Genomic DNA, 24,716 nt, shown 5'->3' on the forward strand with positions numbered 1-24,716 from the left:
GGGACAGTGGCCTTCCCACCTGCCTCCCGCCTTTGCCCGGGCGGCATCCCAGGGGTCGGCAGGGCCAGGGAAGACACTCCCCGTCGCTGCTCCTCGCCCCCCTCCCCTCTCCTCCCTTCTCTGCTCCCCATTCACTTTCCCAGTGTCTGGGGCGCCACCTCCTGGCTCTGGGGTCCAGTGCTCCAGCCTGGGGCCTTGAAGTGAACCGGAACTGGCCTGGCTGGGCCTCCCGGGCAGGGCAGGGGCGCCTGCAGCCTTAACTGGACTTGCTGCTCTTCCCTCCACCCCCAGTCTAGGACCGAGGGCAGTCCTGCCCCACAGGAGCAAACGCATTTTCTCAGAGTGACGCCTCTACCACGTTCCTTCGCGACACCAGCCTGGGTGGGACGGGCGCCCGGCCGTATCAGAGGAGGGCTCCGGTGAGGGCTGGTACACACGGGGCAGCTGAGGCAGGTGCTCGAGGCCGACCTGCCATGGAGTAGCCCCCTCCCCCTCCCAGTGGCCCAGCGACCACACCCCTGGGAGCTGACGACAGCTTGCAGGCTGAGCTCACTCCCTGCACCTGCTGCTGGCACGCGATAAGGCACTGGGGTGGGCTGCTTGCGCGGTCAGCACCAGCCCCAGGCCCAGAGGGGCTGTCGGTGCCTCAGGTAGTGGAGACCTTAAGGGGGCGGCTCCGGAGAGCAGAGTGGCTGCCGCTGCTCTGGTCCATCTCATGTGGGGGGCGCCGGCCCTGCCCACTCATGCCCTTCTCCCACTGGTGCAGGGCAGCAGGCGAAGAGGATGTAAGCGTGCGCCAGTGGGGGCGGGGCACCCTCAGGCTGACGGGGTCTGGGAAGGCCTGGGGGGACTTGGCCGAAGCCACTGGGTCAAGGGCCCAGACAGGCCGGCCGGCCACACCCTTTTGGGGGCTGGGGGAGAAGCTCACACTGTAGTTTGGGGCAGTGGGAAGGCACTGGAGTGCTTTCAGTCCAGGGTGACTTGTTCTGGTTTGGCTTTTAAAGATACTCTTGGCTGCTGTGTGGAGAATTAATTTGTGAGAGTGTTAACGAGACCAGCTAGTAATTAAGCAGCTGTCACTCGGGCTGTGTGGCCTCAAGTGGGAGTGTCAACAGGACCCCCTCCTGGGGTCGTGGCGAGGGTCCAGTCCTGTTAGGCCTGGGGGTCTTTGGGTGGGAGGATAGGTGACTCATGGGCCTTTGTGGGAGGATACAGGGCTCTGGGGGCACCTGGCCTCACGCCTGGACACGTGGCCGTAGCTCCCAGCAGAGCTGGGGCCGTGCCTGCTGCAGAGTGAGCAGGTGTGAGGTGTCCCCATCCTGGCCCTGAGGGGTGGGTGGGCTGGCACTGCTGACTCTGCCATCCTGACCCCGCCGACCCCCAGCCCAGGTGGGCCCCTCACCCACCCATCCCCCCACCCCCACCCCGGGATCTCCTCGGGTGAGGCCACGATCCAGGCTGCTCACCACGCAGGATGCCTCGGGAACACCCTCAGGAAGAGGTCAAGGCACAGCCTCCCTGCAGAGGGCACCCCGGCCTCAGCTCCCTGCTCCCCTGGCGCCCCGGTTAGCAGACTCCCCTCTGGTGCGGGTCTGAGTCCAGCCCGGGGAGTGTGGGCCTGTGTTTTCGGCCTGCGTTTGCCACCTGTTTTCTTCCCAGTGCGGGGTTTCGGGGCGTGGTTAGGCAGGTGGCCCCACCCCAGCACGAGTGTAAGGGGCACAGCGGTCTGTTCACGGTTCGCTCTGCACGTTGCCGTCAGCAGGCCTGGAGTGACATGGGCCCGGGGAGCCCCCATCCGAGCAGCTCCTGCCCTTTCCCACAGACCCGGGCCCTGCCTGTGCTGGGCCTCCCGTGGGCGTCACTGTCTGGGACTCTTGTTTCTGTTCTGTTCACCTGTCAGTCTGTTCTCGCCTCAGTCCCCATCTCATGATTGACTTTCTTGCCCCACAATTTACGCGCAACAAAATGCGCCTGTTTTAAGTGTACAGTTGGGTGCGTTTCAACAAATACATACCACTACATACCCCCACCGGAGTCCGACAGAGAATGTTTTCATCACCCCAGAGAGCTCTTTCATGCTTTTTTCTTTAAGTTTTTTATTTATCGTGGTGAGATACACATAACAAAATTACCATCTTAACCATTTTAAGTGTACAGCTCGGGGCATTAAATACATTCATATCGTTGTGCAACCATCACCACCATCCAACTCCAGAATTTCTTCATCTTGCCAAACTGAAACTCTGTCCCCATTAAACACTAATGCCCCCTCCCCTCCCCCTCCCCCAGCACCCACCAGCCTGCTTTCTGCCTCCATGGATTTGCCTGCTCTAGGGACGTCATGTAGTGGAACCGCACAGGATTTGTCCTTTTGTGACGGGTTTACTTCACTGAGCATAGTGTACGCAAGGTCATCCACTTGCAGCATATGTCAGTTTCCTCCCTTTTTAAGGCTGCATAATATTTCATTGTGTGCATACACCACGTTTTGTTTATCCAGCCATCTGTTTATGGACACTTGGGTTGCTTCCACATTTGTTGGTTTTTTGTTTTTTGGGGTTTTTAAAATATTTATTTATTTATTTGGCCCACGCCAGGTCTTAGTTGCGGCACTCGGGATCTTTGTTGCCATGTGTGGGATCTTTTTAGTTGTGGGCGGGCGGGCTCTTAGCTGCTGGCATGTGGAATCTAGTTCCCTGACCAGGGGTCGAACCCAGGGCCTCTGCATTGGGAGCGTGGAGTCTTAGCCACTAGACCACCAGGGAAGTCCCTGCTTCCACGTTTTGGCTATTGTGAATAATGCTGCTGTGAACACGGGTGGACAGATACATGTTTGAGTTTCTGCTTTCAGTTCTCTGGACATATGCTCCCAAGTGGGATTGCCGCATCATACGGTAGTTCTATGGTTGATTTTTTGAGGAACCTCCGTACCGTTTTCCACAGCGGCTGCACCGTGTTCCAGTTTCTCCACATTGTCCTTGCCAGCCTTGGCTGTTTTCTGTCTTTCTTGACAGTGGCCGTCCTGGGGGGAGGCCTCATGCCCTTTGGTACTCAGTCACCCCACGCCAACAGCAACCACTGTATGCTTTCTCCCCGAGGAAGTCCACGATGGGGGCATCGGGAGACGCTGGGAGCAGAGTAGCAGTGCCCAGGGCGGGGGGAGATGCGAGTATTGGGGCGATAGCTGAAGGGCATGTGGTTTCTTTCCCGGGTGCTGAGAATGTTCTACAACAGGTGGAGGTGATGGTTGCCCACAGCTGTGTGCCTTCAGTGGGCGTGTTGTATGGTACGTGAATCATACCTCAGCGAAACTGTTTTAAAACAACACTAGCTAGGGAGAAAAGATCTGCTCAGAACAGCCTTACGGGCTTGCGGCTGCGAACCGGCGGGTGGGCCACAGCCTCATCCTGACTGTCCTCACCAAGGCCTGGCACACACACGGGCGTCTCGCCCGGAGGGGAGAGGCCGAGCGGCCCAGGGGCCCATCAGAAACTGCCACGTTCCCTCCTGAAGTGGGTTGACCCCACTCCACCCTGGACACTCAGTGCATCATGGTGGCCGGGGTCCCCAGACCTGTGACTCAGCATGTCTGGGGCGTGGCACGTGGTGTCCTGCAGCCTGGGGCTGGGGGGCGCGGGCATCCCAACTCTGCTCCCCCCACCCTGCCACCTCCAGTGCCAGGCCCAGCGGAGCCCTCGGGTTCCTGGTGCCGGCTCCGCGGGTTGGCGCCCCGATTCCCAAGTCCTAGCTCCCCACCCAGCAGGGCCAGGCTGAGCCCCTGCATCCCTGCTGCGTGGGGCGTCCTTGGTTCCCTGGTCACAGGCCGAATGACCTGTGTCCAAGTACTTGCAGCTGGGCCTGGGCGTGGTCACCCTCCTCCATGGGGGCTGTGGGCCCAGAAGGATGTGTTCTGCCAGGCTGGGCGGCCCTTGTGTGCGCAGAACCTGCCCAGACCTGTTTCCTGGGTGCCGGGGGCAGGGGGTGAGGGCCAGGTTCACCCCAGCCCTGTAGGTCTCTCTGGCCTCTGACCCTCCTCTCTTTCTTTCAGGCGTCTGTGGGCTCCGAGAAGCTCTTTGCCCCAGCAGCCGATAAAGGTAAGTGTGTTCCTGGGCTCCTGGCCTCTAGGAAGGGACAGGACACATTCCTGAAGTCCGTGGCGGCCCCCAAGTTAGGCTCTGTCTTGAGTTTCAGGTGCAGAGCCCCAGGCAGGAGTTGGGTGCTGTCATTTACTGAGGGATGCAGCCCGCCCCCCCGCCAACCCCCCGGGAAAACCACAAGGAAACAAGGGAAGCTGGGAACGGGGCCAGTGTCTCGGCCAGAGCTGGCCAGTTCTGGAGCGGCGGTTCCCAAAGTGGGGTCCCTGCACTGCTGGGGACCGTGAGGAGCGCACTTTCCCGGGCCCTCCCTGGGCTCACGGGCTCAGGTGCTCTGGGATGGCCAGCAGCTCCTGGCTCGGGATGCGGCCCCGCCAGCACACCCAGGCCCTGGCCAGTGACCCCCGAGTGGCATGGCGCAGGTACCCAGCATTTCACTGTCCCACAAAGCTCTTCTGGCCGGCACTGCTCTGGAGGGTGGATGCCTGGCCACGGTCCCATCAAGGCCAGGATAGGCCTTTGTGACCCAGCCTGTCAGCTGTGGGCTGTGGCCGGGAAGGGGGCTTCCCTGGGCCCAGCACAGAGAAGGGGCCCTTTTGCTTGGGGGGCTCCCTCAGGATGTGAGCACACAGGACAGGCCTTGGGGCACCCGCAGCACCTGGGTCCTGTTGGCCTGGTAGCTGGGCACGGCCTCTACGTGCCTTGAACTCAAGAAGCCCCTTCCTCAAGTCAGAGCATTGCAGCCGAGCAGACACCTGCTGGGGAGTCTGGGTAAGGCGGCCCACCAGAGGCTCGGAGGAGCCAGGCATGCTCAGCTGGCATTTCAGACGTAATTAACGTAGGGTGTATCAGTTTCAACAAATGACCACAAACCGCGTGGCTTGAAACAACAGACATTCACCTGCTCACGGTTCTGGAGATAAGAAATCTGGAGTCAGGTGTGCGCAGGGCTGCGCTCCCTCCAGAGGCTCCAGGGGAGGGGTGCCTCCTGCCTCTTCCAGCTCCTGGTATTGCCTGCAAACCTGGGCATCCCTGGGCTTCTGGCTGCATCCTTCCCATCTCTGCCTCCGCCTTCATGAGGCCTCTTCCTCTTCTGTCCCTTACAAGGACACCGTCACTGGATTTAGGGCCCACCTGATTCCAAGCTGATCTCATCTTGAGATTCTTAGCTTGATTACGGCTGCAAAGACCCTTTTTCCAAATAAGGTCACAGTCACAGGTTTGGAGGTTACGATTCAGCAGAGTTCAGGGAACTCTGGGCTTTGAGGTACCCAGAGAGGTGGCGGGGGGGGGGGTGGTGATGAGTAGCAGTGCTCATGCTTTTCCAGTGGCAGGAGGCTCTAGAAGGTTCCAGGCATCTCCAGAAGGGCTGGGGCACTGGTGGCACACGTGGGGTCACGTCCAGGTCTGCATGGCCCATGCCTGCCTCTTTCCATCCTGATGGCTGCTCTTACTTTGTGAGGGCCTCGTGTGGAGATGTGAGAGAGACAGGAGGGGAGAAAGGGCTAGTGTCCCTGGGCAGCTGTGAGCAGCAAGTGGGCTGAAGCCAGTGGCCCTCTGTTCCTGTCCTTGTTGCAGGAGTGGTGGCAATGGCCTCCTCTGTAGGTGCGTCCCTAAGCAAACAGACCCAAGGCAGAGGGAGGTGTCGCCCTAGGGAAGGAGACTTCCCAGAGGCTCCAGACCTCTCACCTCTCTGCCAGCCTGGGTCACACTGCCCTGCAGCCGCAGGGGAGTCTGTGGCCAGCTCTTCACTCAGCGTGGCAGCCACGGGGTCAGCCCACAGCCCAGCGACCTGAATTTCCACTCCTCCTGGGGACCGGGATGCTGCCCCCTGCAGGCAAAGCGGCTCACATGGGTGGTGCTGCCCCCCGCCTGGCCGCTGGGTATGTGACCTGAGGCCTCCCTTGTAGCCGTTTCAAAAGGAGGGTCTCAAGTGAGCAGGCGGCTGGCTGGAGCTCACGGCCCAAGGGCAGGCCCGCAGCTCGCAGGGGAGCAGAGGCTCTGGGCGGTGAAGAGGGGGGCAGTGTTGGCCCGCAGCAGCTTCCTCCCGGCCGACCAGGCAAGGCTTGTCATCCGGAAGTCTGCCCCAGGGCAAGGGCCCACAGAGGGCTTAGGCCAGGGGTCACCCGGGTGGGTCCAGAAGGAGCAGCTGCTAGCACGAGTGAAGCTCCTGCCGGAGGAAGGAAGGGCGACAGAATGAGCTGGGAGCCCAGCGCCCTGCCTGGCCCGGCTCCCTAGTGCACCTCGGTCTCCCTCTGTAAAATGGGGCCGGGACAGTCCCTGCGCTGGGATCTCCGTGGGCAGGAGGTGCAGGACACTCCCTGCGGGTCGGCCCTCAGGGCAGGTAGCCTGGGGGGCGGGGGTACCGAGGTGTTGTGGGCAGGAGCTCCGCGCCGCGTGTCTCCCCGTCGGAAACAGCCCTGGACGGCATTCAGTGAGCCGGGACCCCAGCTCACTCCGGCCCCTCTCTCCGCAGGACCCACGCTGGGCGAGAAGTCCGAGGCCAAGGCCGGGGCGGCGCTCAAAGTCTCGGGCCTGGAGCGCAGCCGCGAGCTAAGCACCGAGCCGCCCTTCCTGCCCCCTGTGCGCAGCCCCGCGCCGGTCCTGCCCTCCGCTGGCCCCGCGCCCGGCGCCCCGTCCAGCCCGCCCGTCAAGAAGGAAGCCCCGGCCCTGCCCCGCCTCACGCCACAGCCGCCGCCCGCGCCCCTGCAGACCCGGGCCCCACTCCCGACGCACGTGCCTCTCCCCGCGGGCGCCTTCCCGGGCCCCGGCGCGGCAGCGCACAACGGCCTGCACAGCCTCAGGTGGGCGCGGGGCGGGGCCCGCGCAGCCGCAGGTGGGCGCGGGGCGGGGCCTGCGCAGGCGCAGGTGGGCGCGGGGCGCGCGCGGCCGGCCGGGCACTGAGCGCCCCTCCCTGCAGCAGGAGCAGCAGCGCCAGCAGCGGCGCCAGCCTGGGGCTCGCGAAGCACGCGTCCCTGTCGCCTCACGGGCCGGGCCCCCACCTCTCTACCTCACACTTGGCGCTCCGCTCGCAGGCCCAGCACCAGCACCACGCGGCGGCCATGTTCGCCGCGCCCCCGACACTGCCCCCGCCCCCGGCGCTGCCGGCCAACAGCCTGGTCATCCCAGGACACCCCGCCGGTAGGTCCGGGCGCCGTTGGTGGGGCAGCGGGGTCACTGTTCCCCTGCACTCTGGGACCCTAATCCCCGGGGGGAGGGACGCGGCCCCTGGGGAGGGGGCCAGCCCCCGAGGTCTGTATACTTAGTGATCACCTGGCCCTCCAGACCCCACCCAGCTGGATGGCAGCCCCCCCGCAGCCCATAGCGCTAGCAGGCCACCTTGCCCAGGGCAGAGGAAGCTTCCTGCCAGGGCCTCGGTTGTGTGTGCGCGCGCGCACACACACACAGATACACACAGATACAGGTGCTCACACACGCGTACACGGACACAGACATCCCTTGCTCCATTCTGAGCCCTTGCCAGGCCTGGTCAGGCAGTCTGGGGCAGGGAGTTGGTGAAATCTGGAGCTGCTCCGTGATCATGGCAGTGAGGGCTCCCGGGGCCTGCCGTGGCTCTTCCCATCCACCGTCCCTGGGCTGCTGGGGGGGCGGGGGAGGGGAGAGGGTTGAATTGTGGAGGAGAGGGGCCCCAGGTGAACAGCAGCTGGCCTGGCCCAGCCTGGCCTCTCCCTCCCTGCCTGATTCCAGCAGGGGCCCCTCACGGCCAAATCTTAGGTCACTAAGGATTTCTCTGTGGGTCTCCAATTTTTTTCTAAAATCTTGTCGGCCTAGCTTGGGTTGGGGGCAGCTCAGTGCCCCAGGATGGGACCAGGACACTGGTCTGGGGGTGCTGGGACGGGCAGGGCTCCCCTTCAGGGCTGTCTCCGGGGGCTCCCAGGGTGGCTCACGGTGTTCTCTCTTGCCTTTAGATGCCAGCCTGTTGATCTCATTCAGCCAGCCAATCATGTATTGCCAGCCTCATTCGGGGATTCTGATTGGTACTTGGTCACAGGCACCTCTCTTACCTCCACCCTGGGGCCCGCACGTAGCGAGCGGCCACCACGGCTTGGCCTGCCGAAACCGGGAGTGCCAGCAGGTGACTATCCGCCTCGCCCCGCCGGGAGCCCGCGGCCGACGTGCCTCTCTGTCTCTCTCTTTTTCTCTTGTAGATCACGAGCTGCTCAGGCAAGAGCTGAACGCGCGTTTTCTGGTCCAGAGCGCCCCCCTGGGCCCGGGAGCTCTGCTGCGGGCGGAGTTCCACCAGCACCAACACACACACCAGCACACACACCAGCACCAACACACATTCGCCCCCTTCCCTGCCGGGCCGCCCCCGACGCCGCTCCTGCCGCCCGCCGCACCCCCGCCGGTGCGTAGGCTGCGTGCCGGCGGGCGGGCGGGCGGGGGCGGCCCGGGCGTGGGACACGCAGCAGGCACACGCAGACGCTCTCTGCACGCATGCAGGCTGACACCATCCCCTTCCGTCTGGCTGTCCGTCCAGCCCCTCTTCTCGTCCCCCTCCCCCCGCCCCAGGTCATGCCATGAGGTTCCCCATCCTGAGCCGTTCTTTCGGGCTTGGGGAGCACCGCGTGTCCACATGGCCATGGGGCCAGTTGCACCCACGTGGGGTCCTCCGTGTCTCCGCTGGCAGCAGGGCGGCAGGTCCGGAGGCCCGACAGGACTGAGGGGCCACGGGAGCCAGGACTCTTCCCATGTTCCTGGTCCTCGAGGTCCCATCCCCTGAGCCAGCTGTTGTGGGGCAGGGTCCCCTCTGCTACCACCTAGCTTTGCTTTGTCACTGACTAGTCTGCCAGTGGCCTAGGTGTGTCCTGCAGCCTAACCACCAGCCTTGGGCTCCACGCCCCCCCCCGCCCCCCCAGTCATGGCCACAGACACCAGATGGGCGAGTCTGCGCCTCCCGTGCTGGGACCACTAAAACAGGGAAGGCCAAAGGGCAGCACCCTCGGGGAGCCTAGGGGACAGCTGGCCTAAGGCCACCAGCCTCACTCTGGCCACTGCCTGGCCCGAGGGTGTGGGTGGGTGCTTGGCCAGCGGAGGGCGTCCGCGTGGACGGAGGCCTCACTCTTTGCCTCCTTCCCTTCCAGTTTGACAAGTACACGCCCAAGCTGGACAGTCCCTACTTCCGACATTCCAACGTGAGTGTCCCTGCGCGCTCTGGGCTGTCCAGGCAGGGTGAGGGGTGTGGAGGGCGGCGGGGCTGTGCCGTGTCCGTGTAGCCTCCCACCCAGCGCAGGGGTGACGGAGTGGGGACCAGAGGGCTGGGCCCAGCATCCCTGCCCTGGGCGTCCTAGCGTCCGGCAAGGCCCCTGGAATGCCCCTCCCGCCTTCTCTTGCAGTTTTTCCCGCCCTTCCCTCCAGCCGTCCCAGGACTGCCCGCCCTGCTCCCACACCCAGGTCCCTTTGGATCCCTGCAGGGTGCTTTTCAGCCCAAGGTACCAGCTGCTCCCAGGAGGGGGGTGGGCACTGTGGGTGGGGTCTGCAGGACCGCCCCCCCCCCCAGCCAGCCCTTCCCATCCCTGGGCAGCTCCAGCCGCCTCGCACGTGGTTGTGTGTGTCGTGATCCCGGGTGGCCCCCAAGGGGTCTTCACCTCAGTGCAGAACATTCTGACCCTGGGTGGGGCCCTGTGTGCCCCACGGGGCCGGGAGAGCCTGGCTTCGCTCGTTCTCACCTCTCCCGCTGGCAGCTCTCGGGGTTGGGGGTGGGAGGAGCAGCACAGCAGCGGGGTCTGGCTGGCAGCAGCACAGGGCCATCCTCGCAGCAGGAGGCCCAGGCAGGAAGCACCCCCTGAGGCCCCAGGACCAGGGACTGGGCTTGCTCTGCTCACCTTCCCTGAAGCGGGGCTGCCTTGGCCCTTGGGGAAGACCCTGGCCCAGGCACGTCGGTCAAGAGCCTTTTCAGAAACCTCTGGGTAGGATATGGTGGGAGGCCAGGCCGCCCCTGGGTGGCGCCTGGGGGGTCTCGTGCCGCCTGGGCGGTCTCGTGCCGCCTGGGCGTGGGGCCTGCAAAGTCGTCTCGTGCCCTGTCCCTCTCTCCCCTCAGACTTCAAACCCACTCGAGCTAACAGGCCAGGCCAGTGCTGTTCACACCCTCCTACAGAAAGCCCCCGGGGTAGGTGGCAGCGGTGCCTGTGCCTCCCTCCTTCCCTGGCGGGCATTCCCGCCATCGTGGCCCCTCATGGAGGCCCACATAGTGCTCTCCCCCCGACCCCCCGGGGCTGGGCTGCTTGCAGAGCCTGGGTCTAATGCTTCTTCCTCTGTCGATGGCAGGTGTCAGACCCGTACCGGACAGCAGTCAGGGTGAGTGTGTGTATGCCTGCTTGCCTCACCTTGGGAGGAAGGGGCCTGGCGGGACCTCAGGGGAGGTCCAAGGCCAGGGAGGACTCTGGGTGCCTCTTGAGTGGCCACAGGGGTGCGCTGTGACAGCAGGAATCTGGCGGGGGGTGGGGGGAGCGAGGGGGTCCTGGCCTCAAAGCTGAGCCCGTCGCCCGCCCTGTCGCAGAAGCCGGGGAGGTGGTGTGCCGTGCACGTGCAGATCGCCTGGCAGATCTACCACCATCAGCAGAAGATAAAGGTGAGCCTGACTGCTCATCCTGCGGCCCGGCCCGCGGCTCAGAGGGTGCCCCTCGCCCAGGCGCTGTGCTGGGCTGGGAGGGGACAGGACAGCAGTGTGTGGGGAGCTCAAGGCCACTTCCCGCCTGGTCACCCAGGGTGACACAGGCAGGGGTTTGGGAGGCGCTGACCCTGCGGGCCTCCCCACCATCAGTCGAGTCCTCCCAGCGAGCCTTCGGCCCTGCCCCCTTCTTCCCTCCAGGTGTCTGTTAGCACTTGGGCCTGCTGTGTGCCTGGGTTTTTAGCCAGGGGCAAAGTCGACCAAAAGTGCTCACAGAGCCTGCGTGCTCCCTGCGGGTGGGGGGGGGGGGACAGGTGGTGAACAGGAGCCCAGCTCGAGGCCGTCCCCCTCCCGGCAGGTGGTGCCAGGCGCCCTGGCCGAGCGACGCAGGGAAGTGGGAGACCTGGGGGCCCACGGCTGGGGCGATGGGCCGGGGCGCTGAGGGGGCCAGGACGGACCCTGCCCTCGTATCGCAGAAGGGTCTCCATGCTCTCCTCTGCCAGCTCAGATAACACGTTACCCCACGCACAATATCTTTAACTCATCACGTCCTAAATATGGTACAAAGGACCAGTCACAGAAAGGGGTTTATGACAGATTATTGTGCGTTTCAACATGCAGATGCTCAGACAGGGCCACCTGGAAGGCACAGTGAAGGAGGTGGGCAGGGCCCCGAGCTAGGGCCCAAGCACCCGCTCTGTCGCTGCCATCTCGGCAGGTAGAACTCACCTAGCCCCATGCCTCCTGCGGCCCTTGTGACCCAGGGACTGGCTTCTTAGTTTTGTTTAACTTTAATAAATTTGAATCTTAATACTGAAGCTAAATTTAGTCATTGGAAAACTGGAACGACTTGCGTATGGGAATGCTCTTCCAGCCTAATTTTACAAAGTGTAAACAAAGTATTTCCAATGAAAATGTAGCATCCAAATTGAGATGTGTTTTAAGTGCAAACACACCAGCTTTCAAAAAGCACATGAAAAGGAGTGAAACACCTCAATCAGGAACTTGTGTCATCACACATGGCGTTCGGTTATCCTGCGTCCGCTGAAACGTCGTCAGGATAAATCTTACCTGTGTCACCGCCCGCTGGGCAAGGCCAGCGGAGCAGGTGGCGTCCCACCTTGCTGTCAGCTCACTGGCAGCCCCTGCGCACACTCTGTCCTGCAGATGCAGCTGGGCCCTCACAAACTGGACGCGGGCGCCAAGCTGGACTTGTTCAGCAGACCCCCCGCCCCGGGTGTGTTCGCCGGATTCCACTACCCGCAGGACCTGGCCCGGCCCCTCCTCTCCAGCTCAGGTAAGGCGGCCTGGCCCGTGGGCGCTGGGGGCTCAGCCGCCATGCAGGCCAGGGGGCGGCCGGGCGGAGGCGTTCTCGCCTTTTCCCTCTGGCTGGTGCGGGCGCCTCAGGGCTCTGGCTGCTCGGGCAGCATTCTTGTTTCTCCGGTCGTAGCCAGAGGGGTCTGGCAGCCCTGCCCTCCTCGAGCTTCTCCCACCCCCCCGCGGAGACTTCCCCGCTGCTGACCTGAGTCCCACATGGACTCTGGCCAGGATGCCCTCCTCTCTGGGGCGTCCTTCCCGATGTCCCTCCCAGGAAGGGTCTGGCTTTTCTCCGAAAGGTGGGAAACGGCTCCCGGAACCCCTGTGCTCGCCCCCGCCAGCAGCCGCGCCACAGCCTTGCTGTGTCAGGCTCCCTGGGACTACCCCCAGGCTCGCAGTGCTCCCAGGACTCAGCACAAGTCACACTCCAGCCCTGGCTGTATGTGTTGCAGCCGAGGGACACACAGCAGTCGGCAAGGAGGAGGGGGAGGGTGGAAATGGGCGGGTGCCTCCTGAGCACTGCCCCGAGGGGCCCCAGGACGCAGTTCATTCCCCAGCGAGGAGCCATGACAGCAGGGCGAGGTGCTGTCTCCCAGGGAAGCTCGTGGAGACCCAGCGCCCAGGGTTCTTACTGGGGGCCGGTCACGCAGGCAGCTCTGCCTGCATGGACCAAAACCCGGACTCCCAGAAGGAAAGCAGGTGCTCAGCACAGACCACCTTGTTTGCACAAGCAACCTGAGCATCCGTGAGGCCTTCCTATCAGAGGGAAGCGAGAAACCTCCTGGAACCCGAGTTCCCAGATGCCAGCCGAGCAGCAGGCCTTGCTGAGGTCAGCGGCCTTGAGCCCTCGCGCCGGGGCTGCTGCTGCTTCCTCCCCAGCTGTCAGGCCCTCAAAGGACGTCACCTCCTCAGAGAGCCCTCCCTGACTGTTCCTCGGACACCTCCCCCCGCCCTCCTCTGAGCTCATATATGCTCACCCCCACCCGCTGCCCCTTGCACGTGGACACGTGGTGCATGCGGGCAGCCCGTTGGCACACTGGCGTGATGGGTGTGGATGGGGTCATGCTGGCTGGCCTGGTGAGCGTGGCGCCTCTTCCCAGCCCCAGCTCCACTGCCCTGATGGCCTCCAGACCCCAGCCAGGCGTCAGGGCCCCTCAGAAAGCAGAGGGCCTCCCATCTGGGCCAGAGCCCACAGGCTGTGGCCTGGGCCCCTCTGTGCTCCGCACCCACCCATGGCCTCCTCGATACACCATCCTCTTTAGCCCTGGGGCCAGCTGTTTTCCTAACTTCTTTGACTCAGGGTCACTTGGAGGTGAGGTCAAGTTTCTAGTTGGGAGCTCTCTGGGAGCTAGAACCTGCGTGTGTCTGGGTGGAGGAGCCCACCGGTGACACACGCAGCAGCGCGCCACTGTTGGGGTCCCCACAGGTGCAGGGAGCTGGAGGGACACGAGGGGGCGCCCACGTCACTGGTCTCGCCAGGCACTCACCTCTAGGCTACGGGGCGGGGCACCCTAAGCAGCAGAGTTGGCCCCTGGCTCAGCCCCGTCTCCAGACTGGGCCCACCGGCTGCCCTCCAGGTTCGGTCCTGGGGGGCGTCGGGGGAGCCGGGGCTGTTGCCGCCGTGACGCTTGTGGGCTGTGGCCTGCAGCCAGGGGACGCCGCAGGAGGAGCTGCGGCCTCTGGCAGCCGTGACTCGGGCCAGTGTCCGTCAGCACCCAGGCCGCACCCACTGTTAGGTGACCGGGGCTGTAGCTCTGGTTGGAAACTCCAGGGCCGCTGGCTTTGGGAGAAACTCCTGAAGGCTCGATCGCAGGCCGTTCCTCTGCCCTTCTTCCTCTGGGGGCTCCGCTGCTGTCAGCACCTGCCTCCCTGCTCCGCCCCCTCGGGGTCTTCCAGGCTCCAGGGAGTTGAAGGCCCACCTCCTACCTGGTCACGTGCTTGGAGTGGGAGGGGCGGCCATCCAGGGCGCACCCACCCTTGGAAGGAGCCACGGCCGAGGCCCCAGGTGCACTCCGGCCTCCATCAACCTGTCCCCCTCCCCAGGTGCTGCCCATCCCACCACCAACCCGTTCGGACCCTCAGCCCATCCTGGCAGCTTCCTGCCCACTGGTCACTTGACAGGTAGGTGTTCTTTGAGGTCCGTGCCGTCTGGCTGGCCTGTGCTGACCTCAGGGCTGTGGGGTGCAGGTGGGTGGGGAGATGACCTCAAGAACCCGGGTACCCCTCAGATTGCAGAGGTGGCACCTGCCAGGTTCGGGAGCCACGGGGTGGGGGGAGGGTCCAGTGCGCACGTGGAGGCCCCTGAGCCCTCCTTGCCCCCACAGACCCTTTCAGCAGATCAAGCACCTTCGGGGGCCTGGGGAGCCTGGGCAGCAACGCCTTCGGAGGCCTGGGCAGCCACGCGCTGAGTGAGTGACCGCGCCCCCTGCTCTCCCCGCGCATGCGCCCTCACTTCGCGCATGGGCACACACCTTGTCCTCCGCGCGCGCCTGCGCGGGCCCGGGCCGCCCTGACGTCGGGCGCGCGGACCCCCTTCGCCGCCTCCCTGGGGCACTTGTGGGTCTGAGGTCGGGAATCTCCGCGTGTGTGCGCCTCCCTGGCAGCTCGGCCTCACGCTCCCACCACCACCCACCCCCCAGCTTCTGGTGGCGGCCTCTTTGCCCCCAAGGAGGGCCCCACGCTGCACGGCCTGCCCAGCCCCCGCGAGGCCTGGAACCGGCTGCACCGGGCGCCGCCCTCTTTCCCCACGCCACCCCCGTGGCCTAAGCCTGTAGACGCCGAGCGGGTCTCAGCCCTGACCAACCACGACCGAGAGCTGGACAAGAGCAGGGAGGAGCGGTGAGTGGGGTTCCTCCGCTCCCCCATCCTGCCGGCTTCCCGCCCCCGCATCCCCTAGGCAGCTCCGCCGAGCCCCGGGTACCCGCCCGCGGGGCACGCTGAGCTCTGCATTCAGTCTCCTTGGTTGGGAGAGTGTGAAGTCTGCATCCTCCGGACCGGGAAAGACTAGGGGAAGGGCGCCCCCATCCCCAAGCCCCTTGCATTCTGCCCGCACGGAGGGCTCTTGTTGGCGCAGGGTCTGGGCAGGCACCATGCAGGGCGGGGGTGCACTCCCTCCGAGGCCCTGGCGGGGACCGTGGGCTTGTGGACCACAGCGGGGCCTCGAGGGAGCTCAGATCAGCAGGGCAGAGAATGCCGTTGCACGCTGCAGGGGGCTGCTGAGCCACCAGGGGGACCGAGTCTGGGAGGTACGCCTGTGGGCGGGGCAGGTGGATGGGGGCTGAGCTTGTGCGTGCCCCCCTGCCCCCAGCCCTATGGGCCGCAGAGCTAGGCCAGGGCAGGGGAGGCGGGAGCCACCTTCTCCGGTCAGCGGCAGAGGCTGGGACTTGAGTGTTCTTGAGGAGCCGTGGCCCGCCGCGTGGACGGGAGCAGAGGAGGGCTTCCTGTCTGGCCCTTCCACCCAGGTCCTGTCCCCCCCAGTCCTGAACTTGGGGCACTTCACTCACGGGCAGTGCTGCGTGTCAGGTACTGGGGGCACAGGGCGGAGGTTGAGAGCGAGGAGGCGACCTAGAATCGGCCTAGAAGGCGGTGGGGACGTGTGTCGCCGGACCCAGGAAGGGTGCCAGGGAGCAGCCTAGGGCCTGCCTGCATCCTACAGCCAGCACTGTCACCACAGAGGGTCAGGAGCCCGGGGAGTTGCAGGTCCCCCACGGGGACCTCAGGGTCGAGTGGGTGGGGTTCAAGTAGAGTGATGGTGGCCAGGTGCAGCACTGAGGGTTGGGCAGGGGTCTGGGGGACCTGGGGACTCCCAAGGGGAAAAGGAGCCTCGGATCTGACCCACTCAAGCCCAGCTGCTCTCCCAGCCCCTCATCAAGGTGGGGGCCGTGCCCGCTGTGCTCCGAGCTCAGAGGCAAAGAACTGTAAAGTACAGGGTGGTGCTGCGGGTGAGAACCAGCCTGCGATGGGGCGGGCGGAACTATGGTGACCGCAGCCAGGCCACACACTGCCCACGAGGAAGGAGTTGCAGGACCCTGTCCCTGCAGCGGATCTGGGGCCTGGGTGGAACTGCCCTACGTTCCTCACTGAAGGACTTGTCCTGGCTCAGGGGCTCCGCGGCCTGGGTCCCCGTGGAGCGTTCTACGGTTCTGCTGCAAAGTTGGTCTCCGTGGTGCCTGTGGAGGGGAGACGGCCGTGGGGTAACCCGCGTGGGGACGTGGGCTGTGGTCGCCGTGTGTGTACGGGGTGCCAGTAGCAGTGATTCCATGGGAGCCCGAGGTGCTAAGCGTACCCCGCACGCACGCACGCAAGGACCCTGAGGTCACTACCATGGGCAGTGGCCTCGCCGCGATGAGGTGGGAGCTTGGTGTCAGGGGAGCTCGCTGCCCGGTTTCCCGCCAGGCTGAGGAGGGCGCTCTGTCTTGTCGCTCCCAGGGACCTCCTGGAGAAGACGCGCCTGCTGAGCCGGACCTCGCCCGCGGCCGCCGTGGGCCACCCGGGCAGCGGCCTCCTGCTCCGCGGCCAGGGCGAGCCGGGCCGGCCCGGGCTTCCTGCCGAGCGCGAGGCCGAGCCCCGCGTCAAGGAGAGCCGCTCCCCGGCCCGGGAGGACAGCGCCAAGCCCAGCAAGGCGGCCCTGGGGGACGGCCTGCGCCTGGCTGGCCTCCTGGGCCGAGAGCCGGCAAAGCCGCTCGAGGCGGCGGCCGAGCGGTCCCAGAGCGACGTGAAGGTCAAGGAGGAGCGCGGGGAGGACGGCGACGCGCCCCCGCAGCCTGGCCCGGGCCCCGCGGGCCGCGAGCGCCCAGCTTTCGCCTGGGAGCCGCTGCGGGAGGCCTACCGCGGCCCAGAGCCGCCCCGCCGCGCCCCGCTCGCCCCGGGCCCCGCCGCCCTCCTCGAGCCGCCCGAGCGCCCCTACCGCGACCGCGAGCCGCACGACTACAGCCCCGAGCGCCTACGGGAGGCGCGCCGCGACGAGCTGGAGCGCGCCCGGGCCGCGCACCTGGACGGCACGGCGCTGCTGCCCACGCTGGGCGCCCTGCACTACCCGCGCCTCGCGCCCGCCGCCGCCGCGCTGCACAACGGGCTCCTGGCGCGGACCCCGCCGGCCGCCACTGCCTCGCTCGGCGCGCCGCCCCCTCTGGTGGCCGCGGCCGGGCCCCCCACGCCCCCGGGGCCGCCGCGGAGCAGGACTACGCCGCTCGGGGCCCGCGCGCCCGGCGAGGCCCGCGACTACTCCCCCTCGCGCAACCCCCAGGAGGTGGAGGCGCGGTAGTGGCCGCGGGGCCGCGCCCGCCGCGTGTGCGGAGGCCCCTCCATAAACGAACGCACTGCTGTCGACTAACCTAAACGTCTGTTTCTAGAACTTAAGCACAGTTCCATCGGCCCTGGGGTGATGCTCGCTCTTCCACTCGCAGCCCGTGGAGTCGGGGTGTCATACACGGCTTTTCTGGGGGTGATCTTTAGTTTTCCGAGCTTGGAATGAGGCTACTGGAAAAAAAATTCAAGTTTGTACCTTTTTTCCCACAGGTGAGAAGCGTTTTTAATAGATTTGTATTTTTTTCAACTTTGTGCTCTTTAGACATTTAAATGAAACAAGAGACTTTTGCTTTTTAACTTTCAGTTTGGTTTTGCGATTTAATGGCCTCAGAGCCCCAGGGGGTTTTTTTGTCTTATTTATGGAGAAGAAAACGGTCATTTTGTCCAACGCACTGTGAGGTCCCCACTCAGGCCCGGCCCTGGCCCTCCCTTGGTACTTGGAACCGAAATTACAGATATATATTAGGATAATTAATAATGTACAAAACTTTATTTGCCTTATTATGCAGAAGTGTAAAAGGGTTTCTTTTTCGGTTTGTTTTTTTAAAAAAAAAACACAAACTGTAAATAGTCTGTTAATATAAATATATGATGTTATTAAATTCTTAACCTAGGTAGACTTTATAAAAACGGTTTCTAGAAACTTCTCTGGTTATCTGTTTAACATGGTCACAAAAACCCACCCGCTGTCAGTTGGAAATGCCCTCAGACGTTTAACTGCGGCAGCGTCCTTCAACTATGCAAGCGGTCAGGGCCGCCGGGGGGACCACGGAGCGGCCCTGGGACGTGTGTGCTGACGGCAGTGTCCTCGGGATCCACCCCAGACAAGTAGGCTTTGGGAGGTGAAAAGGCTAAAGGCACAAAAGAAATAACTTCTATCTCTTCTCACGGAGGACATCAGCAGACGTTTGTCTCATGTTTTCCCACCGGCCAAGGCCTTGGCATGATTTCCTTTTGGTTTCAGTCTTACTTTCATAACCCCGTGAATGTCACCATGCCCTGTCGTCAGCGTACCTTGTTTCCTGGCATCCACACCTGTGTCCTCGGCGTGTGAGCCTTGGTTCGGCCATCTGTAGCTGTTTGCTTTGTTCGGTTCTGTATCTTCAACCCCGTGTTTCCACTGTAGACTCCGGTTATTTTAAACATTCTGTTCTCACATCAACCAATGAAGGTAAATACAGCCTTGATTTTGGATGGACAGGTGGTTGAGTGTTTTGTGGGGCTTTGTGACAGCTGGGGGTCGCGCACCCACCCTCAGTTCCCTCCCGCACCCTGGCTGCTACCTCCACCAGGGCTGCCCAGTGGAGCGCCGTCCTCGTCACCAGCCTCACCTCGCCCCGCTCCCCCAGGCCGTTCCGTTCCCCCGGGGCCGTTCAGGCTCCTCCCTCTGACCTTTGCCTGGCACCTCTCGCTTGGCCTTCAACTCTGCTCTGGTCACGTGGTCCCCACCCTGTCATCTGCCACATCGCCCCTGGATGGAACTTGTCCGCTGGGTTGGTCTTCTCTGTGCATTGGCTGTTGGGGTGCACATCCTGGGCGGGGCGGGCCTTGCCCCCCGCTGCCCCAGCAGAGCGGGTGGCGGCTGTTGGAGAGGGGAGAGCTCAGGAAGGAGGGGAGCAGGGGAGCAGGGGCACAGCTGGCTGCCGCCACCTGCCGGAGGAGAAGGGCGAGGGGGCGCCTGCCCTGCAGTGGGGACCGCAGCTACTTGCGCTGAGCGCTGGGCCCTTAGCCCTGCCCTGGCCGTGGTTTAGAAATGGGGCCCTGGCACTGTACCCCAAGTGGATTGGCCTCCTTGGGTGAGCAGCCAGGGCCTAAGCAGGGCCTCTGAGCCCATGACGGTCCCCATGGAGAGCTGGAGGTGCCCTTCATCCCCGGGGACAAGCTGGTCACCGTTGTGCCCTGGAGCACCAGCCAGGGGCTTCTCCAAAGGGGTTTGGTTCCCGGGGACCAGCCCCACCGGGCCGCAGAGCCTTCCTCTCTCACTCCTTGGTTTTCCCTTGTCTTAGTTGTAGCCTACACAGCAGAGCTCCAGGAGCAACCCATCACCGAGTTCTCCTGTGATGGACTGGGGAGGCTCACGACCACGCCCACCCTGGGCCGGTCCACCCAGTGGCCTGGGCTATGCCCCACCCCACTGCAGGGTCCCTGCGGAGCAGACAGAAGCAGAGGCCCAGCCGGCCGGCACCCAGGGCTCTGGGACCCCACCCATAGGTGTAGTTGCAGGGTGGATGCAATTCAGGGTCTGCCCTTGACCGAGACCACTTGGGAGTCCAGGGATATAACGTGAAGGAATAAAATACTTGAGTTAAAGCCAAAGGACACAGTCTGCATTGAACCGTAGGGACCAGGAGAGTAGGCCTGTGCTGCTTGCCTTTTCCCAGACAAGGGCCCCTAGCGGCATGTCACCTGCAGGGTAGTGTTGGTATCTGCCCTGGGGCAGGCCATCCCTAAGGGACATCCTTTTCAAGGGACCGTGTTCTCTAATGGAGTGTCAACCAGAAGGGCATGATTTTTGGTGGAGCAAAATCAATAACGGAATTCTGCCCACTGGGGGGCGCCCTCCGTGCTGGCATATCACCCAACAACGACCGCGGTCTACGCAAGTGGCCCATAGGGACCGTTGTCTGTAAGGCAGTACCAACCTCCAGGGACCCACAGTCCGTGCTGGAGTGCCACCCCCTGGGAAGCGTCTGTGAAGTTAAATGATTGTCAAATAAAATTTTTCAATAAAAGGATTAAAAGATAGAAATTATAGTTTATAAAATCCCCTAGAAGGTAAAACAAAAAGACAGTGAGTTGAAAATGTGAGAAAAGGTGAACGACTTGGACGGCCTTTCCAGGATGTCCATCATCCAACTAATAGAATTTGGGGGGAGAAAGCTAAGTGCAGTGGGACATTTTAAAGAAGCGATTTTAAAACATCCTGGCCAAATACCAGTCAAGAAAAAGACGTATCAGACACGCAAGGATTCAGACATACATTCATTCCCTGCGTCTTTTGTTTGCAAGCCACTGGAGGAAATATTCCAGTAAAATAAGGGTGTAAACCAAGTGAAAGAGAAAGAGAGGGGCCCAGGAGGACGCCCTCCTGACCCAGGAAGGAGGTGAGAGGCCTTGAGGGAGGCTGTGAGCGCGAAGTTTGCTGCTGTTCTTGCAGACAATTTCTCTATGTGAACTTTAGGGTTAGCTTGTCAAATTTTGTTAGTTTTTTCCTGTCACTTTTATATTGGGATAGCATTGGATTTATAGACAAATTTGGGAGGAATTGACACTTTTACAATGTTGATCCTTCCTGATCCATCACAGGACTCTCACTAATGTATTTAAGTTTCCTCTTCTGTCTCTTGGTAAAGGTTTTAATTCTCTCCAGCTGTCTCGCAGCTTCTCGTGTGTACTCCTAGGTGTTTCATGCTTTCGGTAAAGCTGCGTGTCGCACTGGTCATTACGACGGTGCAGAGTCGCTCCTGGTTCGCGTGTCTGCCGTGGGTCTCGCTCCCTTCCTGTGGCATCGGTGCTGCTTGCCGAGCACCCCCCAGCCTCCAAGCGCATGGGAGGGCCGTACCACTGGCCCCCCGTGGGTGGACGGAGCTGTGGGACGCGCCCTGGTTGTCGTCGCCTGCGGAAAGGCATAAGCTGCTTCTGAGCAGGGGTGCTCGATCGCTGGTGTGGCGCCCCCCAGGGCCTCAGCGCCCAGGACTGTTCCCAAGGGGGCTGCTCTGTGGGGCTCGTGGCGGGAAAGCACAGAGCAGAGCCCTGAGACGTGGGGCTGTTCATCACGGCAACACAACCGGACCTCTCCAGACCGAGGTGCTGACCAAACCTCCTACCAGCTCCACCGGCCTTTCTGTTGGCTCTCTTACGTTGCAGGTAGACTGGGAGGTCATCTTCAGGCGAGAACAGTGGCTGTCCTCCAGCGTCTTTGCGCCGTCCCCTTGTGCTGCCCCGGGGCAGGCACTTCCGTGCTGTACATAGACAGTGGGTAGTTTGATGTTCAGTCACCAGGTTTTCTTCTTTGTTAGCTCCCTTTTTAATTTTTAAATCAGACACAGGTGTTTTATATCTATTAGCTGGCCGTGTGGGTTTTCTCCTTGAGTCGGTAACGTCACACATCGCACAAACAGCTGTCCTGACGCTGAACCGCCTTTGTGCTTACACACTCAAGTTCTTGTGAAATGGCCAAGTCTGACCAAGCAAACCCTGTGCTCTCCTGCATGACCATCGCTGCCTTGAGCCAGGCACTCAATTTTAAAATGGTTTTGTAAGTTGCACACTTGACCGCTTTAACCCAACAGGTCTTCTTTTTTTTTGGCTGCATTGGGTCTTCATTGCGGTGCGCGGGCTTCTCATTGCAGTGCCTTCTCTTGTTGCGGAGCACAGGCCCTAGGCGCCCGGGCTTCAGTAGTTGTGGCTCGTGGGCTCTAGAGCGCAGGCTCAGTAGTTGTGGCGCACGGGCTTAGTTGCTCCGCGGCATGTGGGATCTTCCCGGACCAGGGCTCGAAGCCGTGTCCCCTGCATTGGCAGGCGGATTCTTAACCACTGCGCCACCAGGGAAGTCCCGCAACAGCTCTTTGGTGACCAAATTTTATTCTGCTTCTCCGAGTCCTGAGGGGGAAGTTGAGACTTAGTTTCCTGTGCCTCCGTGGCTGTTTAACGCGTTTCCTGGCAACCTTGCCGACATCTTTCTGAGGATGTCGCGTTCATCTGTGACCACATCTGTCCCCCAAGGAGGTCCCGGCGAGCCTGCCCCCGGCCAGGCAGGGGCACTGACCGTTTCTGATTTTAGGGGGTAACCAGTCTCTTCAGCATTACTACCTGGTTTTAGAGACAGTTTGGGCGGGTTTACCTTCCGGGGAACGGGTCTGCTCTCTGAGGAATGTGGCGCGTCTAGTGAATGGGTCCACACAGCACGCTTCTTACAGTTTTTAAAACTGTCTTTCCTCTGGGACTCTCGTCTTTCACGTTCCTCGGGCTCACCGGTGTCTCCTCTTTCGTCAGTCACACTCTCAGAGGTTTGTCTATTCTATTCTATTTTGCAAAAACCAAACCTTCGGGTCTTCCCTCCCTCCCGCGCCCCTCACGCCCGCAGGACGCAGCGCCCCCGCCCTCCTGCTCCCCAGCAAACCTCCCAGCGCTCGGGGCTCCCTGCCCGCGGGTCCTGCAGGGCCCACGCCGCCCCGAGGCTCTAGCCACCGGCGTTCGCCGCTCGCCACCTCGGTACCACAAAGCGCCCGCTTTCTCTCCAGCCACGTTACTGAAGCCACAAAGCGCTTCCAGGGACATGCTTGCCCTCAGCCCACGGCACCTCGGGGATTAGCCGCCTAGAGACTTAATCTAAAACCCTACCCGGGTAGCCGACACCTCTTGTCACTTCTCATCAGAGTTTTGGGGGAGACCACGCGGAGTAAGTCTCTCCAGTGACGGCCACTTGTCCCGAGCGCAAAGCTCCCCTCCCCTGGCCATCTCCCCATCGTGGCCCCGCGTCCCGGGGAATTATCGATAGTTTCGTGACCCACTGGGCTTTAAGCCAGAGCTTCTTAGCGCAGGGAGAGGCTGCGCTGAGCAGTGACCGCCGGGCAGAGCCCAAAGCACGGAGGTGGCTTCATCCCTCCCCACATGGATGGAGAGACGGCGCCAACCGCGCACAGGCAGGGCGGCCACGGGCTGCGGGCCCGGCCTTTCTCGGCGCTGGAAGCCTGCCAAAGTGTCAGGGGTCTGAGGGGCCGGCTTCCGTTTGGGGAGATGAGAATTTGTGGAGATGGTGGTGGACGGTCGCTCAGTGCGAATGTACTGAATGCCCCTGAGCTGTGCGCTTCAAATGGCTGAGAGGGAAATTCTTATGTCGTGTGTATTTTACCACAATTTTTCAAAAATTGCATTCCATGACTACAGAATAAAAAATTTGGGGGAAGAAAAAAAGCCAGGAAAACTGTAGACCCACTTCCTCCCCACGGTGGGCAGGCGTCTGCGACATTTTGCATGTGAGCTTGGGGGCGAGGACACCTGGGGGGCACCCGTGGAGACCGCTTTCTTGCCTGCAGAGGAGGTCGTCCCGTCCTCCCCATGACGTGGGAGACGTGCAACTTGCTCTGGACGAAGAATCACCCAAGTCCCTTCCGCAGGGTGGTGCCCGGGACCATGTCCCCCGGCCCCCAGCACCGCGGCAAAGTCCCCGCAGCCACCCAGCCACCAGGCCTCAGAGACGGGGCCATGAGCGGGGCCACCACCATCGGGTGACCCCCGTGAGCCCCTGTGGAAAGTGGTCCTCGGATCACCTGTCGCCAGCTCCCTTGCAGACCCCCTCCTCCCACTCTGCCCGGCCCTGGACCCGAGGTGGATCCCAGGGTCCCTCCTCCGAGGAGCTCTCGGTCTGCCATCAAATCAGGGCCACCCAGGATGGCGAGGAGGCCAGCGGAGGGGACCCGGAGGACCTTCAAGGTGACAGACGAGAACCGACCCGGGGCCCCTCCGTGAACCGCCCCTTCCTCTCCCTCCCTTCCCAGGGCCTGGGGCCCAGCAGCTCTTCCCGCCCATCTACGGTGTTTCTAGAACGACTTGGAGGGTGTCACGGGGTTAACTGTGTCCCCCAGATTCACAGGTTGAAGCCCGACCCCAGGACCTCAGGATGTGACTCTGCGTGGAGACGGGGCCTTTAAATGGGTGACTGAGGTAGAACGAGGTCATTAGGGTAGGGCCGAATCCCACAGGACGGGCGTCCTGAGAACAGACACAGGGAGGACCACGTGGGGACACGGGGAGGACGCAGCGTCCGCGCCGCCCCGAGGCTCTGTCAGCCGTGCGCGCGGGGGCAGCTCCCGCCCCGGACACCACGTTCTCCGAGGAGTGCCCGGCCTCGAGGGGACCAGGCTCTCCTGGAGGGGGAGGAGCGGGGGCTCCGGCCGATCCCCGCGGAGGGACCCCCCCCGCCAGGAATCCCCTCGCGTGCGGCGCTCACCCGGGCTAACCTGCGCGAGGCCGGCAGCCAGTGGGCACACTGCTGTTTTCCTGCTGCAAAGGGGAAACTTCGGGGTCTGTCCGCATCCCCGGAGGAGCGAGCCGCTGGGGCTCCCCGGGGCCTGGCCGGCTGCCGACCCCGAGCGCCACCTGGCGGCCGCGGGCGGAACTTCCCTTGTGCCCGCGGGGTGCCGGCGGGTGGGGCCGCTGTGGGTGCATCAAAGACCAGAACAGGCAAGACGCCCGCGCGGCGGGCCCAGCGCCCCAGGAGCTGAGGCACCATGAAGCAGGTGGAGCGTCCGCAGCATCGGAAGGCCCCGCACCTGAGGACACATGGAGGGGCCGGCACTAGGGTGGCCGGGGTCCCGCTGAGAACCAGGCGTCTGAGTACGGACTCGGCTGCGGGCGCCGCGTGG

At 63.1% G+C, this 24,716-nt stretch overlaps 1 protein-coding gene across 6 annotated transcripts in view; it reads left to right on the top strand.

Annotated features, from left to right (window-relative positions):
• Positions 1-18,547, top strand: part of FBRSL1 (fibrosin like 1) — an 86,666-nt gene extending 68,119 nt beyond the window's left edge. The window contains exons 6-20 of one of the 6 annotated variants that reach the window (XM_057526234.1): positions 4,049-4,094; positions 6,571-6,898; positions 7,015-7,235; positions 8,024-8,092; positions 8,264-8,463; positions 9,200-9,250; positions 9,452-9,547; positions 10,156-10,224; positions 10,383-10,412; positions 10,615-10,686; positions 11,893-12,022; positions 14,086-14,163; positions 14,367-14,450; positions 14,682-14,880; positions 16,471-18,547. In XM_057526234.1, the coding sequence (XP_057382217.1) occupies positions 4,049-4,094; positions 6,571-6,898; positions 7,015-7,235; positions 8,024-8,092; positions 8,264-8,463; positions 9,200-9,250; positions 9,452-9,547; positions 10,156-10,224; positions 10,383-10,412; positions 10,615-10,686; positions 11,893-12,022; positions 14,086-14,163; positions 14,367-14,450; positions 14,682-14,880; positions 16,471-17,305 (2,508 nt within the window). In that variant the 3' untranslated portion in view covers positions 17,306-18,547. Of the gene's footprint in view, positions 1-4,048; positions 4,095-6,570; positions 6,899-7,014; positions 7,236-8,023; positions 8,191-8,263; positions 8,464-9,199; positions 9,251-9,451; positions 9,548-10,155; positions 10,225-10,382; positions 10,413-10,614; positions 10,687-11,892; positions 12,023-14,085; positions 14,164-14,366; positions 14,451-14,681; positions 14,881-16,470 lie in introns of all 6 variants that reach the window. The other 5 variants (XM_057526235.1, XM_057526238.1, XM_057526236.1 and 2 more) reach the window with 5 other exon arrangements.
• The last annotated feature ends 6,169 nt before the right edge of the window (positions 18,548-24,716 follow it).

Source organism: Balaenoptera acutorostrata, chromosome 13 (assembly GCF_949987535.1).
Source record: "Balaenoptera acutorostrata chromosome 13, mBalAcu1.1, whole genome shotgun sequence".
NCBI classification, from domain to species: domain Eukaryota; kingdom Metazoa; phylum Chordata; class Mammalia; order Artiodactyla; family Balaenopteridae; genus Balaenoptera; species Balaenoptera acutorostrata.